At 42.0% G+C, this 15,461-nt stretch overlaps 1 protein-coding gene across 4 annotated transcripts in view; it reads right to left on the bottom strand.

Moving 5' to 3' along the window:
- EFL1 (elongation factor like GTPase 1) overlaps positions 1-15,461 on the bottom strand; it is a 410,413-nt gene that overhangs the window by 392,215 nt on the left and 2,737 nt on the right. For all 4 annotated transcript variants that reach the window (XM_073653133.1, XM_073653136.1, XM_073653134.1 and 1 more), the window contains exons 3-8: positions 11,087-11,154; positions 10,916-11,000; positions 9,626-9,759; positions 8,458-8,595; positions 8,178-8,380; positions 4,890-5,013 (exon numbers count right to left, since the gene is read on the bottom strand). In XM_073653133.1, the coding sequence (XP_073509234.1) occupies positions 4,890-5,013; positions 8,178-8,380; positions 8,458-8,595; positions 9,626-9,759; positions 10,916-11,000; positions 11,087-11,154 (752 nt within the window). The remainder of the gene's footprint in view (positions 1-4,889; positions 5,014-8,177; positions 8,381-8,457; positions 8,596-9,625; positions 9,760-10,915; positions 11,001-11,086; positions 11,155-15,461) is intronic.

The following is a 15,461-nucleotide window of genomic DNA, read 5'->3' as shown; positions in this document are numbered from 1 at the left end:
CCGCCATCTTTTTTCTGAAATCCCACGTCGCTGATTGGCCGCGGCCGGACCAATGAGCGACGCAGGATTTCCTGGACAGACAGCGGCCGGACCAATGAGCGACGCGGGATTTCCTGGACAGACAGCGGCCGGACCAATGAGCGACGCGGGATTTCCTGGACAGACAGACAGACGGGATAAGACAATTATATATATATATATATATATATATATATATATATATATATATATATATATATATATTAAATCAAACTTCTGTGAAATCAAACTGTCCACTTAGGAAGCAACACTGATTGACAATCAATTTCACATGCTGCTGTGCAAATGGAATAGATAATAGGTGGAATTATTGGTAATTATCAAGACACCCTCAATAAAGGAGTGGTTCGGCAGGTGGGGACTACAGACCACATCTCAGTACCAATGCTTTCTCTGCTACCTCAACCTTTGCGCAAGGAGGAACAGAACAAAGTATTCAATGAGAATATTTCATTCATTCAGATCTAGGATGTGTTATTTGAGTGTTCCCTTTATTTTTTTGAGCACATATATAGACACACACACACATACATATATATATATACATATACACACACACACAAACACAAACACACAGGGCTGTGGAGTCGGAGTTGTGTAGTTGGAGTCTGTGTCCATTTTGGTGGAGTCTGAATCGGAGTCTGTAAAAACTGGACCGACTCCTAAAATATATAATAAATTGGGTACAGTAGTTCAATGCAGTTTGTGGGGAATATTTTTTCATAAGAATTTGGGAAAGTTATGAAATGTCCTATAAATGTCTGTCCTATTCCTGATCTAAGGGTCTAGACTTTTAGCGGACATGAATCTGTGCTATAGTAAATTTATCACTTAAGCATGAGCCGTGTATGAGGGAGTCGTGGAGTTGATGTCATGGAAACTGGGGAGTCGGAGGTTTGGCTTACCGACTCCACAGCCCTGTATACACACATACAGTACAGACCAAAAGTTTGGACACACCTTCTCATTTAAAGATTTTTCTGTATTTTCTTGACTATGGAAATTGTACATTCACACTGAAGGCATCATAACTATGAATTAACACATGTGGAATTATATACTTAACAAAAAAGTGTGAAACAACTGAAAATATGTCTTATATTCTAGGTTCTTCAAAGTAGCCACCTTTTGCTTTGGTGACTGCTCTGCACACTCTTGGCATTCTCTTCATGAGCTTTAAGAGGTAGCAAAAATACGCTACATCCAAAGAACTGCTGGTTCCTCATCATGGGGACGTACCCTAAAGACTAACCAAACTGCTGTGAGCTGTTATTAATAACCAGGGAACCTGTTATTCTAATTGCCCCGTCCTAGGCTAAAAATAGCACCCCTCAGCTGCCCCAGAAATGGCATGTCATATTTGAATGAGATTAGGGATAATGGGATTAGGTGTCCCTGACACCAAGCTCTAGGTTTAGTAATGAAGAGGTGTCAGCCAGACACCCTCATTACTAAACCTGTAAGTAAAGAGTTAAATAAACACACACACACACTGAGAATAAAACACTTTATTTGAAATAAAACAGACAATCATTTAAATTAACCAATATACGCACCCCCAGTCCGACAGTAATCTAAGGGTTAAAGTGATGTCCCACGTATCTTTTTTCCAATATCTTTATTTCGCTCCAAAAAGTATTTATTGCTGTACAAAAATACATACCAAAAATGCACGATTTTTTTCGCCACGTTTTTGCTGCCAAGAGATGCAGAAACCTTGCAGAAATATCTGCAGTCAAATACTCAACGTGTGCACATAGCATTAGGGTATGGGCACATGGTGCGGATTTGCTTTGGTTTTATGCAGCGTCAAAACCGCAGTGGCCAGATGTTACAGCTTAGTGGATGGGATTTCTAGAAATCCCATGCCCACTATGCGCTTTTGTGCACCTGCGGAAACTGACATGAGGTGCGTTTTTCAGATCCGCAGCATGTCTATTTCTCTTGCGGAAACGCATGCGGATTTTCCCCATAGACTTGCATTAGATGAGGAAAATCTGCATGCGTAAAAACCGAATTTGTGTTCTGTGTGAGTTTCCACAGCAGAAACGCACACAAACGCTACATGATGATCAATAAAGTTTAGTTTTAAAAAAAACTATTCTCTAATTTCAACATGAAAAACGCATGCGGCAAAACTGCATATAAAAAGCGAAACAAAACCGCAGCAAATCCGCACCGTGTGCACATACCCTTAGACAATAAGTAAAAGTCTCTGCCCCAGTAATCCAGAGTATCAATGTGCGTAGTATGTGTTCATTGTGGCTTTCTCTGCAGATCTAAAAACAAGCTGCAGGCCACAGAAATGAAGAATCTCCTTGGAAAACATCAGCTTTGCTATTTTTACCAGTACAGTGATAGAGGCCATTTACAGGAGTCATCAATCACCACATATTTAGCTTGCAGGTATTATTAGATATGGTTGGTACTAAGAAACCATTAGTAAGGACAGAGGAAAGAAGAGCAATTCGGAAGCACATTCACCCACCAGCATCAATGAGAAATTCCTTACAACACGAAAGCTACATAATATAATGAGAAATAAAAACTCCTACAACAAGGGAAAGAGTGTGTAATTAGAGCGCAAGCTCACAAGCCAAAAGCAAAGAAAAAAGAATAATTATTTCAGATTTAGAAAACAGAATTTTTTACATTTTTATAAAAGTAGACACTTGGCAGTGTATAAATGGCAGTGCACTCATTCACGCAATTCATGTACAATCATATAAAAAAAAAAGAAAAAACATTTTTGAGGGTGAAAGCCAGACTCACGTAGAGCCTGAGACTCACAGCAACCCCAAAAATAGTGGTGTGTCACATGCAGGGCCCACATATGTCACTTATACATCTACATGCACATATCACAAATCATCAAAACTTAGAGGGACTGTCCAGTGATAGGATGGACGCTAACTTATTATGTCAGTGGGGGCTTGGATCTGAGCTGTTGGGCAGAACAGGGAATTTTCATCCATGACAGAGTAATTTTTATTCCCATTTACAAAATGGAGTGGCGGGTCTGATAGCTGACTGACGCTCCATTCATTATGGTGCTGCAGGAAAAGCGGAGCACCGCGCTCTGCAACCCCATAGGGAATGAATGGAGCAGCGCTCGAGCATGGGCAATGCCAGTGCATCCCAATGGGGATAAAAGTGCGCCATGCTGCCTATGGGTAAGAGCGTCAGTGGCCGGACCTCCCCATCAATATGTTATCACCTGTCCTGTGGATCGGTGATAAAGGGATTGTCCGATGAAAGGAAGTTAAGGTACCAAAAATCTCTTACCCCCTCCTCAAGAGGTTGTTCCCTTTCATTAAAAGTTATTACCTAGCAGCAAGCCATTATAAATAAACCGTGCTCTACTCACCTTCAGAGGGTCCACTATCAAGTCTCACTGCTGCTCCCAGTGTCTGGCTCTGGCTGCAGCAATGATGTCAGGACTGCAGCCAATCAGTATATTGTTCGGATCTGAGCGGGGCATAGCATCTATATGGTATGGTAACACGCTGACCTCATCAGCACCGCAGACTCGCCAGTGGATCCGGGGAAGGCTTCTTTATTACAGTCCGCAGTCAAGGATCACACTTTCATGAAAGGGAACAAGCGCTTTAACCTGTAATCACTTCTGATTTCAGAACCATAAAGAGCTCAGTCCTGAGGAGACCCGGCCTCACCACCCTCGCACGCCTCTCAGGGAAACTTTGGCTCGCAAGGCTATCGCCATGAGATGAATGGATAGAAGACCCCCGCCGATTTCACACTGGGTCAGTATGGAAAAATACTGCAGCTTCCTATGACAGGGTGCTATACAGAAAATAATCCCTGTCCTGAAACACTTGATGAGGGATGGAAGCCTTGGTGATTCCCCTTTGACTCCCAGTAGTCCCCAGGTGATGAGGGGCATTTTCCCATGATAAAGTGTATGATATTTGGTGCCTGACAAGGGGGTGTCATAGTTTTGGTTTATATATTAGACTCATGGTGTGTTAAGGGCAGGGTAAATGAGAAATGCGATTTGTTCTATGATGTAACCTTGTTATGTTGTATAATCTTCAATAAAACGAGTAAAAAAATAATAAAAAGCTGGCATTTTATTGGACGCATTTTGATAAATTTTTCAAAAAAATTTTGGTGGAGGTGCAGTCTCCAAAAAACAGCAATCCTCAATTTTTACTTTCTTCACGCTGATTACCATTTGGGTTATCTAATTGTATACTATTATAGAGTGGACTTTTATGGATGTGGTGCTACCAAATATGTTATTTTTTTTTTATTTCTTTCGTTTTGGATGGGTATATGGGGTCGATACAAACTTTTAGATTTTTTTTTTACTATTTTTAAAAACATTTTATTACACTACTATTTAACTGACTTTTTAGTCCCCTTTAGGACCTGTGATCATTGAATCTCTTGTACTATATACTGCAACGCTTCAGCATTTCAGTATATAGTAAAAATGCCAATCTCTTATGAAGCCCAGTCTGTGACTAAGCTTCAAGGGAATACAAAGAGGATGGCGGCGAGGGACTACAGAAAGACCCCTGCGATCTCCGTGTGGATGGAAGGCAATGTGAGCGCCTGTTAAAACCATAGAAATGTCGCAGTCAGAAATGGACAGCGGCATCTAAATGGTTAAAACAGCAGCAATCAGAGCTAGTCCCCTACACCTGTACAGAACTCATGACGTAAATATATGTCATGGTGCCGTGTAGTGGTTAATAAATGCAGTAATGGAGCGGAGCGACCATGTAAATACCCCTGTGTCATAAATACATTTCCTAAATATTACATTCTCATGATTAAAGCCATCTGAAGAGACAAATCTATGCAGTGAGTGTGCGGAGTATTACCTGAGCCCCCTTCATGATCTTCTTGGCCTTAGAATTGAGATAGTAATCTCCCCAGAGGGTCTTTAGCAGCACGGTGGGCTTAACACCGAGTTTCTGACTATACAGCTGGGCAAAGTGATCGATTCTACACATAAATACAAAAAAAGGAAAAAAAACATAAGTTATTAAATAATCTGTTAGTTACTTCATACCTTTTCTAAGGCCTAGTTCCCACGATAAGTACTTGCTGGGCTTCGGATGCTGCAGATTCTCCAGTAGGTCACTTGTTTTTTCGTTGTGTTCCTTGAGCTGCTGTTTTGTCTCTTTTTGGGAAGTCAGGTTTTAAATAAAGCAGCTTTGTTCTGGATCCTCCCTGTCGCTTATTGATAAAGTCATGTGCAGATTACATGTGCTTTCAGTGCACTTTTTACCTGTGGATTTTCTTAATTTTATGAAGAAAATCTACAAATAAAACGCATATTTACCGGAAGAGAGGCTGTGAAGTTATGGATTAAAAAAAAAAAAAAGCACCGCAGGTCAGTTTCTGCATCGCAAAAAAGAGCACAGTGGGCAGGAGATTTCTATAAATCCCATCCACTTATCTGGAACTGTAAGATGCTGAGTTTTTTACGCAAAAAAAAAAAAATGCAGCGTCAAAACCTTATCACATACTCATTGTGGGAACTTAATCACAGAGGTGCAATAAACTGATCATAGGGTGGTCTGCTGCTGGGACAAGATTTGCCGTAAGTTACAGAGGAGCCCAGCAATAAGTGACACCACCACAGGAAAAAAGAAGCATCAAAAAGTGGTCAGTGAAATCAATGGGCTGTTTATGTAACGGGTCCTCCAAAACAAGAGAAAGTCTTTGCAGATGCTCTCTGCTCCGGAGGCCCGGGGGGCGACCTGCTCCGGAGGCCCGGGGGGCGACCTGCTCCGGAGGCCCGGGGGCGACCTGCTCCGGAGGCCCGGGGGCGACCTGCTCCGGAGGCGACCTGCTCCGGAGGCCCGGGGGCGACCTGCTCCGGAGGCCCGGAAGGATCGGTGCTTCCAGAGCAGCGCACATGTGAGCAGTGTTTTAGGGGATTGTTGGGGGTGTCAGGACACAGACCCCCTCAGATCTGCAGTGCATTTCATGCTGTCACGTTATAAATGAAAAAAAGTGCAGGTACCCTTAAAAGTCAATGGCCCTGGATATGGATCTTAACAAAGGTGCTATGGATTCTGTAAAACAGAAGCCATGACATCAGAGCTTAAATAATCCCAATTACTATCTCTACTACTTTCTGCCTTTATACCCAGAATAAATGTAAACCACAATTATAAGTGAAAGTCCCTCGTTCTTCATAATGAAAGCCCCTATTTACTTGCTATGTGCCAATACAATCAATTAACCTTTCCCAACTGATCGGCAGTAGGTAAAAACTGTCTACACGGTACGTGATCAGCTCCACTGAAGCGATTTCTGTTCTTTACAATGCACACTGTAATATTTCTCATGATTTAATAGCCCAGAAAACGCACTCACAGTTAGGAATAAATAGTCTTGCAGACTCTTCCATTAACTAGAATACTACTGCTTTCATCATAAAGAGAAAAATGATGCGATAGCAGAAACACACCTGTTTTATATAGGAATATACACATCATTTATAAATCTGTAGACGTATAAAGAACAGGAACAGTGAGCTGGAAAATCACCTAAACTGAACCTACAGGAGGCGCTGCTGCAGAACCACAGCGCCATCTAGTGCCCAATAACGAGTATTGCCAAACAATCTACCCAATGCTAATAGATGGTGCAAGACACTGTGCAGCCAATGTGGAGAGTTATAAATGACTGGGTGCACTACTAATCCCAGAACAGGGCCCCATTGTAGACGTTACTGAGCATTCCTTTTAACAGAAAAGAATGCTATCTTTTCCTGTATGCTCACATTTTTTCTAAACCAGCAGTGGTCCAGATACAGATGTGACTTTTATCATTGCCAGATCTAACTGACATCAGAAAAGCAACCCTAATAAAAAGTAAACAAGACACAAAGCCTAATAAACTAAGGCATCCATAGGAATTTACCGTGACAATCCTTCATCTCTCTATAAGAAGCATGTATTCAATTTGTAAAGGGTAGTGATGAGCGAGTATGTTCTGTTAACCCTTTCGCCGAGTATGCTCGGCCGAGCTCCGAGTATTTACAGCTGCTCAGTGATATGGTTGAATCGCTCCCGTGTGCATGATTTGCGACTGTTTGACAGCTTTATTACATGTGAGGAATGTGTAAGAAATAGACATGTGTAATAAAGCTTGGCCCGAGCATACTCGGCGAAAGGGTTAACAGAACATACTCTACTCGCTCATCACTAGTAAAGGGTAGTCCCATGTGGGACATGTATGACAAATAGATACCACTGATAGGACCAGCATCTATAGGCTCCCATACACATTAGACTAATGTCAGCTGAACCCACTGACATGGACTGGTTCAGAAGACAGTGTAATGAGTGCGGGAACTTCCCAACTCTCCCTGATACAGGATGTCAGGGGAGATTAGGATTCAGCATGTCTGATTTCGGACTGTTGATCCTTTCAGTCTCTAAGAGATAAGTCGCCACCAGAGATGATTGGCAGCAGCTCTAATAGAGAGCACAGGAGCGCTGGGAGGAGAGTGCTCCTCTGTATGGGAGAGTCAGGTGAAATCAAAAGTGTATGAGGGGCTTAATTTGGGAAGGAGGCACATTAGGTACCATCGGGAATTTTTGCGATATTTCAGCTCTAGAAAAGAAATGGATAGTGAAAGCCGAGGAGGCACAGCCACCTCTCCATTCCTGATCACAGGGCCCCATTCTCAAGATAAATGTGGATCTTTTCAGTAGTACCCCACATCTAACAGACATTTAGTGCACACCCTCTCAAAATGTTAGAGATGTCCCACTTGTGAGCCTGGTGGGGCCATGTCCGAAAGGTTTACTCATCCAGCAGAAATAAGAATGTTTATAACTTTCACAGCACAGCAGATGTAGTAGTAGTTGTTTGAAAAACTATTTGACAAAAAACTTCAAGAGGGTTTCAAAGTTTGGACAACCTTCTTCCCATCGGAGAGGTACTGAACCTTCTTCCCATCGGAGAGGTACCTTGAACAACTAGCTATGTATACTCTAACCGGCATCATCTTGTGTAACCTGGAACAACTTTGTAGGGGTAGGGTGAGGGACAAAGCAAGCAGAAAAAGGGGCTCTCTAGTGAAGATATCTCCTTTAAATAAAACTTTTGGAAAACACTAAAATAAAGTTTTTTTAAAAGCTGCTTACGTAAAGCCCCAGCCATCTATGGCGCTAGCGAACACCACGTTGCCCTGATCGGGAGAGAAATACAGATGTGAATCATCCGTCTCATCCAAGCCTGCACTCCAGTCATACAGCTGCTCTCCATCTGTGGTCTCAGTCGTGGTGTCTTTTTCAGCCCTCTCTTCCAGGACCTTGGAGGTAAAGAGGCTCCCGGTCACAGCGTTCACCTAGAAGATGGCAGTAGACAATAAGGAACCGCTAAGAAATCACAACCTGATGTTTCACCTTAGTGTCAGGCAGTTACCTGCTCCAGGATTTTCTGGAGATGTGCATATGCTTCTTGGGAGGAAAGCTTCAGCTCCACTATTAATCTATCAATCTTATTGATCACTAGAACCGGTTGTATGTTCTCCAGCCAGGCCTGGCGTAACACGGCTTGTGTCTGCAGAAGGAGGCATGAGGAGAAGTCAAGGAATGAAAGACACAGAAGACGTGTCCTGAGAGGAGAATCATGGCCATGCACGCTGGCCAGGAGATCTGTATATACAATATGCTCATGTGTAAAGGTCCAATGTACAAAGCTCTAATAGCCAAACACATGCAGAGATACAAAGTGATCTACACGTGCGCCCATTCAAAGGGGCTCTCCATGTCACCGGTCTGCTGTCCCAGACATCTAGTAATGGGAGATGAACAGGTCTCGATTCTATTAGTTTCTATTTAATCTTAACGACCTGAGATCATTTTGTGGATATTAGATTTCACTGTAGGGTCTGTTTATTGGGGTTGACACGGATTTAGGGGCTTAGTTAACTTTGATATAAAAAAAAATCTGCATACCTTCAAAGTAAATGAGGTTTATGCAAACCCTGTTCACATGAAGAAAATAAATTCTAGACAGAAAGCATTGTGAAAATAAGTAGCATGTGACACTTCATCTATAAAAGCGGATAATCAGCCTTAATGAAAGTATATGGGGTACATCACTGTTCATCTATAAACCCACAGCCCCGCCGTGCAAAACATAAAACCTAACATATGCCTTCTTTTAGTAAGGCACTGTACATCTCAGATTGGCAATATGATTGGACAGACAGGACGGATGGACGATCCCTTCCTATATATTGCCACACCTGAACCCTGACAGCTCCATCAGGCAGAATGTCATCACATGACCTCTTGGGCAGTATACATTATTGCACTGGCCCGCTATATAGGAAAGTGTTGACTACTGCTCTTCACCAAAAAACGGGTAAGTCTCCATACATTGTACACACAGTTAAGCCAAAAGGACACTATTCTGTCATCGGCCTGGAGAATGGAGGCCTATCCTCTCATTGGGGGATGCGCTGGCAGCTTTTGCAGCATTTCCACCAAAGAGGAAAAGACAATTCATGTGTCTTGGTCATCAAATGTGTTACTAGTGTACATACATTTTCAGCGATCCAAGTCTACCTTACATAAGTATTTACCTGAGGACAAACACCTTCTACAGCATCGACCACAACGATGGCTCCATCACAGAGACGGACAGCGGTCGAGACCTCAGAGGAGAAATCAACGTGTCCTGGAGAATCTATGAGGTTGACTAGATACTCTTCATCTCCTGAAAATAGAAGATCATACATAGATTGTAATTCCATCCACATCAGGGAAAAGCCCCGGTGGTTCAGAAGAAATCGCTGTATCAAAAACCCATCACCAGTAATCCAGTACTCACAATTCTACTAAGACCTCGGCCCCACTATCAGTATTTGGTCAGTATTTTTCCTCAGGAGTGGGAGCCAAAACCAGGTGAGGAACAATCATAGAAAAGGTATAATAGAAACAAGTCCCCAATTCTGCATTTATCACCCACTCCTGGTTTTGGCTCCCACTCCTGAGAAAAAATACTGACCAAATACTGATAGTGGGGCCGTGGCCTAAGAGTCTAGGCACCTCTTGAAGGGTTTCAATTAGTTTACTATTACATAGCTGGTCTATAGTCTCAATGCTTTTACAGTAAAGCACCACCTTCTAGGTTGAGAGATACCCTTTTCCTCCAAACTTACAGGATGCCCCAGTGTTATAACTATAGTCCTGGGTATAAATAGATTATGGGGCAGATCTCTGTACTGACCTTTGCCATAGTTATAGTAGCTGTTATATTCCATTAGATCACCCCTCAGCCATCTTTATTCTAAACTAAATAATGCTAATTATAATAAAATTTTTGGGCATTGTGGTCTACCCAATTAATGTGTCTTCCTATGGCTGCTTGCCTCGGAACCCACCCAAGCTGTCTTTCTTGGATCCTGGTGCCCAAAACTACACACGGTGATGCTCAGCAGAATTTAATTAAAACAATTCTAAAAGGTGGCCACCGATCTGTGACAAGACAGTTCGACTGGCTAATGTGAATTTACCTTTATGTTAAATGTTGGAGGAAATAGGGGATGTCATGGGAGAGATGTCTGGCAGCGACTTACTCCCATTCATGCTTGGCCAAGCAGAGCGAGGCTGTGTATGGGGGGAGAGGAACTGAACAGGCAGGGCACCTTAATTATGGCCTTCGTCAAGCAATAATTTAGAGTATAAATATCAATAGTCAGACAATACATAGTAATATAATCAGCAGGAGGTGAATAAACTATGACTAATCAATAGAGCACCACCTTTCATTGCATGGAGCAGTACAGAAGCAATAAAGGGAGACAATACCAATCCTGTACATCAGTCAGTACACGGGGAGAATGCACCGTATATACAGGACGGGCTCCTACCATCTCTGTGCTCCAGGGATATGGCGCTGGATTTCATAGTTATTCCTCGTATCTGCTCATCTTCTCGACTGTCCATGTACCGTAACTGCAATGATAGCCACAAGTTATGATGTGCAGCCGAAATAAAGATTCTCTTTTAAATGAAAAAAAGAAAAAATATATATCTTATACCTTGCCTGCTAATCTATTGGAGATTATCCCATTGCTGGATATCAGACAGTCTGCTAAAGTGGTTTTCCCTAAAGAAAAAGAAAGAAAAAAATCCTATTAAAAAAATATAGAAAATTATTACAGTTTATTAAGTAATGTAACCAAATTCAAAGCAGAGATTTTTCAACAAAAAATTCCTAATGGATATTCACACAGCAATAAAGAGGCTGCCGGGTGGAGACCATCTTCACCTGCTTCTCCCACTTATCTCTCACAGGGCAAGTGATATAAAACTACCAGGAGGAGTTTACTGTAAATCAATCAGTGAGTCAGTTTTTCAGGAACAGCACTAGGTTCAAAAATACTGTCGTGTGAACGAGCCCTTAGATGGGCTGTTTGGGACTGAGCTATTGATACACTATCTGCTAAATGGCCATCAATACACCCACCGATCAGCTGAAAGCGGCGACGTCAGTGGGCAGAAGTAAATGGTGTATGCCATACATTGTAAGTGGTTGTAACAGAGTACTTAGCTTTATCTCCCATCATCTGGAACATCAGTACTCAACAGCAGCCATAAAGCAATGTACGGGGCTGCTGTGATCCATCACATACATTGCCTACATTTGGCCACTGCTGGAGTGGATTTTTAGCTGGTCCGATAGCCGGCACCCCCAACAATCTTGTATTGAAGACCTTTCCCACAGATAGGTCAACAATCGCTCAGTCCCAGACAACCACTTTAAAGAACGTCCACACAAGACTTGTCTGGTGCAGAATTTCGGCAACAAATCTGCCAGGACAAATTCTGCACTAAATGATGTGGATAGCAAAATCAAGTTGCATTGCAGAAACACTGCACTTTTTGCATTATGTAGAGTGAAATCTGTAATGAATGTCTGCAGCGTAACTTAGCATTCTGCAAATATGAAAGTCACAAGCATGAAGGGAGGAACGGCTGACACAAAGTTTTGCTGTACACCTCAAATATGCATGGACGGACGATAAGGATGTCAGACAAAGCACACTGACCCCATCTGCATCATTACAGTCAAGGGCCCCATCAGCACATACACTCCTATTCAGCTTTCCAGGGCTACAAACGTGAGCCTCGACGGAGCCACTGACTGTAGGCTAAAACATCATGTGAACATTGCCCAATATACATCAAGATATACACGTGCCACAGAAAATCTAGGATTTGTAAAATAGAATCTTTATTATCCAAAATAATAAATTAATAGATATTAAACACGGACATGAATAATGTATGAATACACATAAAGAGGTATTCTCGAATTGTTTTTCGAGTAGATCGGAGCTATGCCGTTTCCTTACAGTCTTCTTACTTCCTGGTGTCTGGGGGTGGGGGGCTCTCCTCCTTGAGTGACAGTTCGGGTGAATAGAACTGTAGTATTATAAGAACTATAAAGCTCAGCACAAGGTCTGCTATAACACATTCAGCTGTCAGTGGTTTGTCCTGGAGTCTACACTGCCATCACTATATTTACACAGAGAATATGGCACAGAGCTCAAGAAGGAGAACAGAGAGCCGTGATTAGGAGACTTCCTGTGAAAGCCGCAGGGCGTGCTCTATCAGGGTATGTGCACACGATGCAGAAATGAAGCAGAAAATTTCTGCATCATTTCTGCATCTCCCTGGCAGAAAAACGCATGCAGATTGTGCATGCGTTTTTCCTGTGGAATACATGCGGATTCACATGCGTTTCCACATGTGTTTCCGCATGTGGATTGACAAGCTCTTTCCAGGCGATTTTAGCATCACTTGGAAAGTGCTTGACAACTAGGTCACACTATATAAATCCATGCAACCGGCATGGATTTATATAGTGTGACCTGAGAGAATGTATATACTTACCTCTGATGGCCCGCGCTGTCCTGCTCAATCCATTCTCCCTCGCCGGCAACTTTGAATTGAAAGACCTGCCGACGTCAGCGTCACGTGACCCGTCACATGACTCTGACGTCAGCGCAGGTCCTACAACTCACTGCAAGTGCCGGGAACCAAGCAGGAGCGGTGCGCGGGCCGACAGATGGTAAGTATATATATATATATTTTTTATTTTATTCTTGTTTTACTGCTTTTTAATGGTACCTGGGTGTGGATGACACTCTCCTCTCCTCCACACCCGGGTACCATCCGCACATTAGAACGCGCCAATAACGCAAGTACAAATGCAGTCTTGCGGAATTGGCGCGTTCTAATGCAAGTCAATGGCGGCGAAAACGCCGTGTTTACGCAAAATTAATTGACATGCTGCGGACTTTTGAGCGCAGCGTTTACGCTGCGGAAAAATCCGCATCATGGGCACAGCACATGCGGATTTCAATTGGGGATCATTGCTGCCCTTCTACCATGCGTTTTTAATGCGTTTCCACGGCGTTTACGCAACTGCAAAAACGCCGCGGAAACGCATTAAATACGCATCGTGTGAACTCAGCCTCACTGCATATCTTCAGAAGATAAGTGGGAGGAGGAGTGAGGTGTGCAGATAACTTCTGTATAGAAATCAGTGGATTGAAGAGAGCTGACTGGTATGTTAGGAGTTAACCCTCCTCCATACTGCACACTGTGTGCCAGGGACTGGGCAGGCACTAGTGGTTAAACTCCATGGAAACCAGCTGTACACTGTAACAGATAAAATCTCTCATTGCAGGAGAATGGCGTCAGATAGAAAAAAAACAAGTCAATTGAAAACTTGTTTAAATTAGGTAGACAACATGAAAATAAAGATCTTGAGAATACCCCCTTTAAAAAAAAATATACCCTAACAAGAGAGAAAAATTAACTATCCCACACATACACACACTGAGAAAAAGAAGAATAATGACCACTAAATTAAAATGACAACTAGCAAGCTAGCAAAATGCTCAAAGGAGGCAACAGGTTACACACCACCATATGGGAGGTAATTAGCGGAAGTCCATAGGGGCGGTCATACTATGACCCATACCACAGTTTACGCTTCACCCTTCTTAGGGTATATTTAAAGTGTTTACATAGAATTTTCATGTCTGTCAATAGGTATTGGTTGGTACAGTATAATAATTCTATTTGGCGGATGGAATCAATGGTGCTATATAAATAATAATAATAATAATAATGATAATAAGTCAGTGCACCTCTCAATTTACACTGAAAAAAAATGGAAAGTTTGTGGTCTCTATCTGCGCTGCCAGCTGATGAAGAAAAGGTCAAACGCCAGAAGAAATATAAAATAATATTCTACGTGTTTCGAAGTGTAACCCACTTCTTCAGGAAACAAAAACCATATGCAGTTTACAAAGGTTTATAGAGAAACATTTTGAAAAAAGGCGCCGAGACACATGGCAGCGTGTGGTGTGTCAGAGCTCAGAGGCAGGCGGCAGATATGAGAGAAAAAGATATATTAATGAAAGAACAAATGAATAAACAGATGGAACATGCAGAAATGGAGGCATAACATATCATAAAATATACACAAAACTCCAAAGACATACTGATAGAGAATCTAGATTGTGAGCCCCAGTGAGGACAGTACCCATAATGTCTGTAAATTGTCTGAATTGTAAAGCGCTGCGGAATATGTTGGCGCTATATAAATAAAAAGATTATTATTATTATTATAATAAATGTACTGTTTCAAAAACGTGTCTTTCCGCTATTTCATTACTCATGTGAGGAAGAGGTATTTTTATTTGGTTTGCCCTGATTCGCACGCTGACGGTGGTGCAGGTCATTTACTCATGGGGCCGCCACTGATCTTTGATTCAATAGAGAACACAAAATTTCCATTTTTTTCCATAATTTCTGGTGAAATCACCTGTGGATCTGCAGCAGCCGCATAACCTGGGATCAGGTCAGCATATATCGATGCCATCTCTGATAATGATCACACGATAAGACCCTATTTTTTGGGCTATTTATTTCTCCTTAGCCCTTTATATCTCTTCAATTTACACTGTGAGTGGATAAATCTCATCCACAACGCTGGTAATATAAGAAATTCATTTTCCATCCAGAAAATAGGCAGCAAATCCAACCTGTGTGAACATAACCTTACATTTCTTTGTGTGAATCTTCCTCAAAGCTGATTCAAGACCGCATCAGAAAAATGGTAGGAAGAAATATAAAAGGTTACAGACCTGTCATCAGAGCGAGCTCGCTAATAGTTTCACAGTAAACTCATTCTGTAGTGTTATCAACAGGTAGATGCTGATGCTACATTTTTAAGTAAACCATATAGCAAATAAAAAAATGCATTTAAGGTGTAACCGTTGTTTTAATTTTTTATTTCATAAATCAATAGTAAACATGAAAATAAGCCACTTCGTAATATATCTTATCTGAGAAATCAGCTTCTTTCTCCTCCAGGACTGATCAGTCGTTATCAAA

Source organism: Phyllobates terribilis, unplaced genomic scaffold (assembly GCF_046119375.1).
Source record: "Phyllobates terribilis strain yellow unplaced genomic scaffold, ASM4611937v1 Scaffold_11__3_contigs__length_659146591, whole genome shotgun sequence".
NCBI classification, from domain to species: Eukaryota; Metazoa; Chordata; class Amphibia; order Anura; family Dendrobatidae; genus Phyllobates; species Phyllobates terribilis.
The sequence above is the reverse complement of the archived record's forward strand: the minus strand, read 5'-3'. Positions and strand labels throughout refer to the sequence as shown.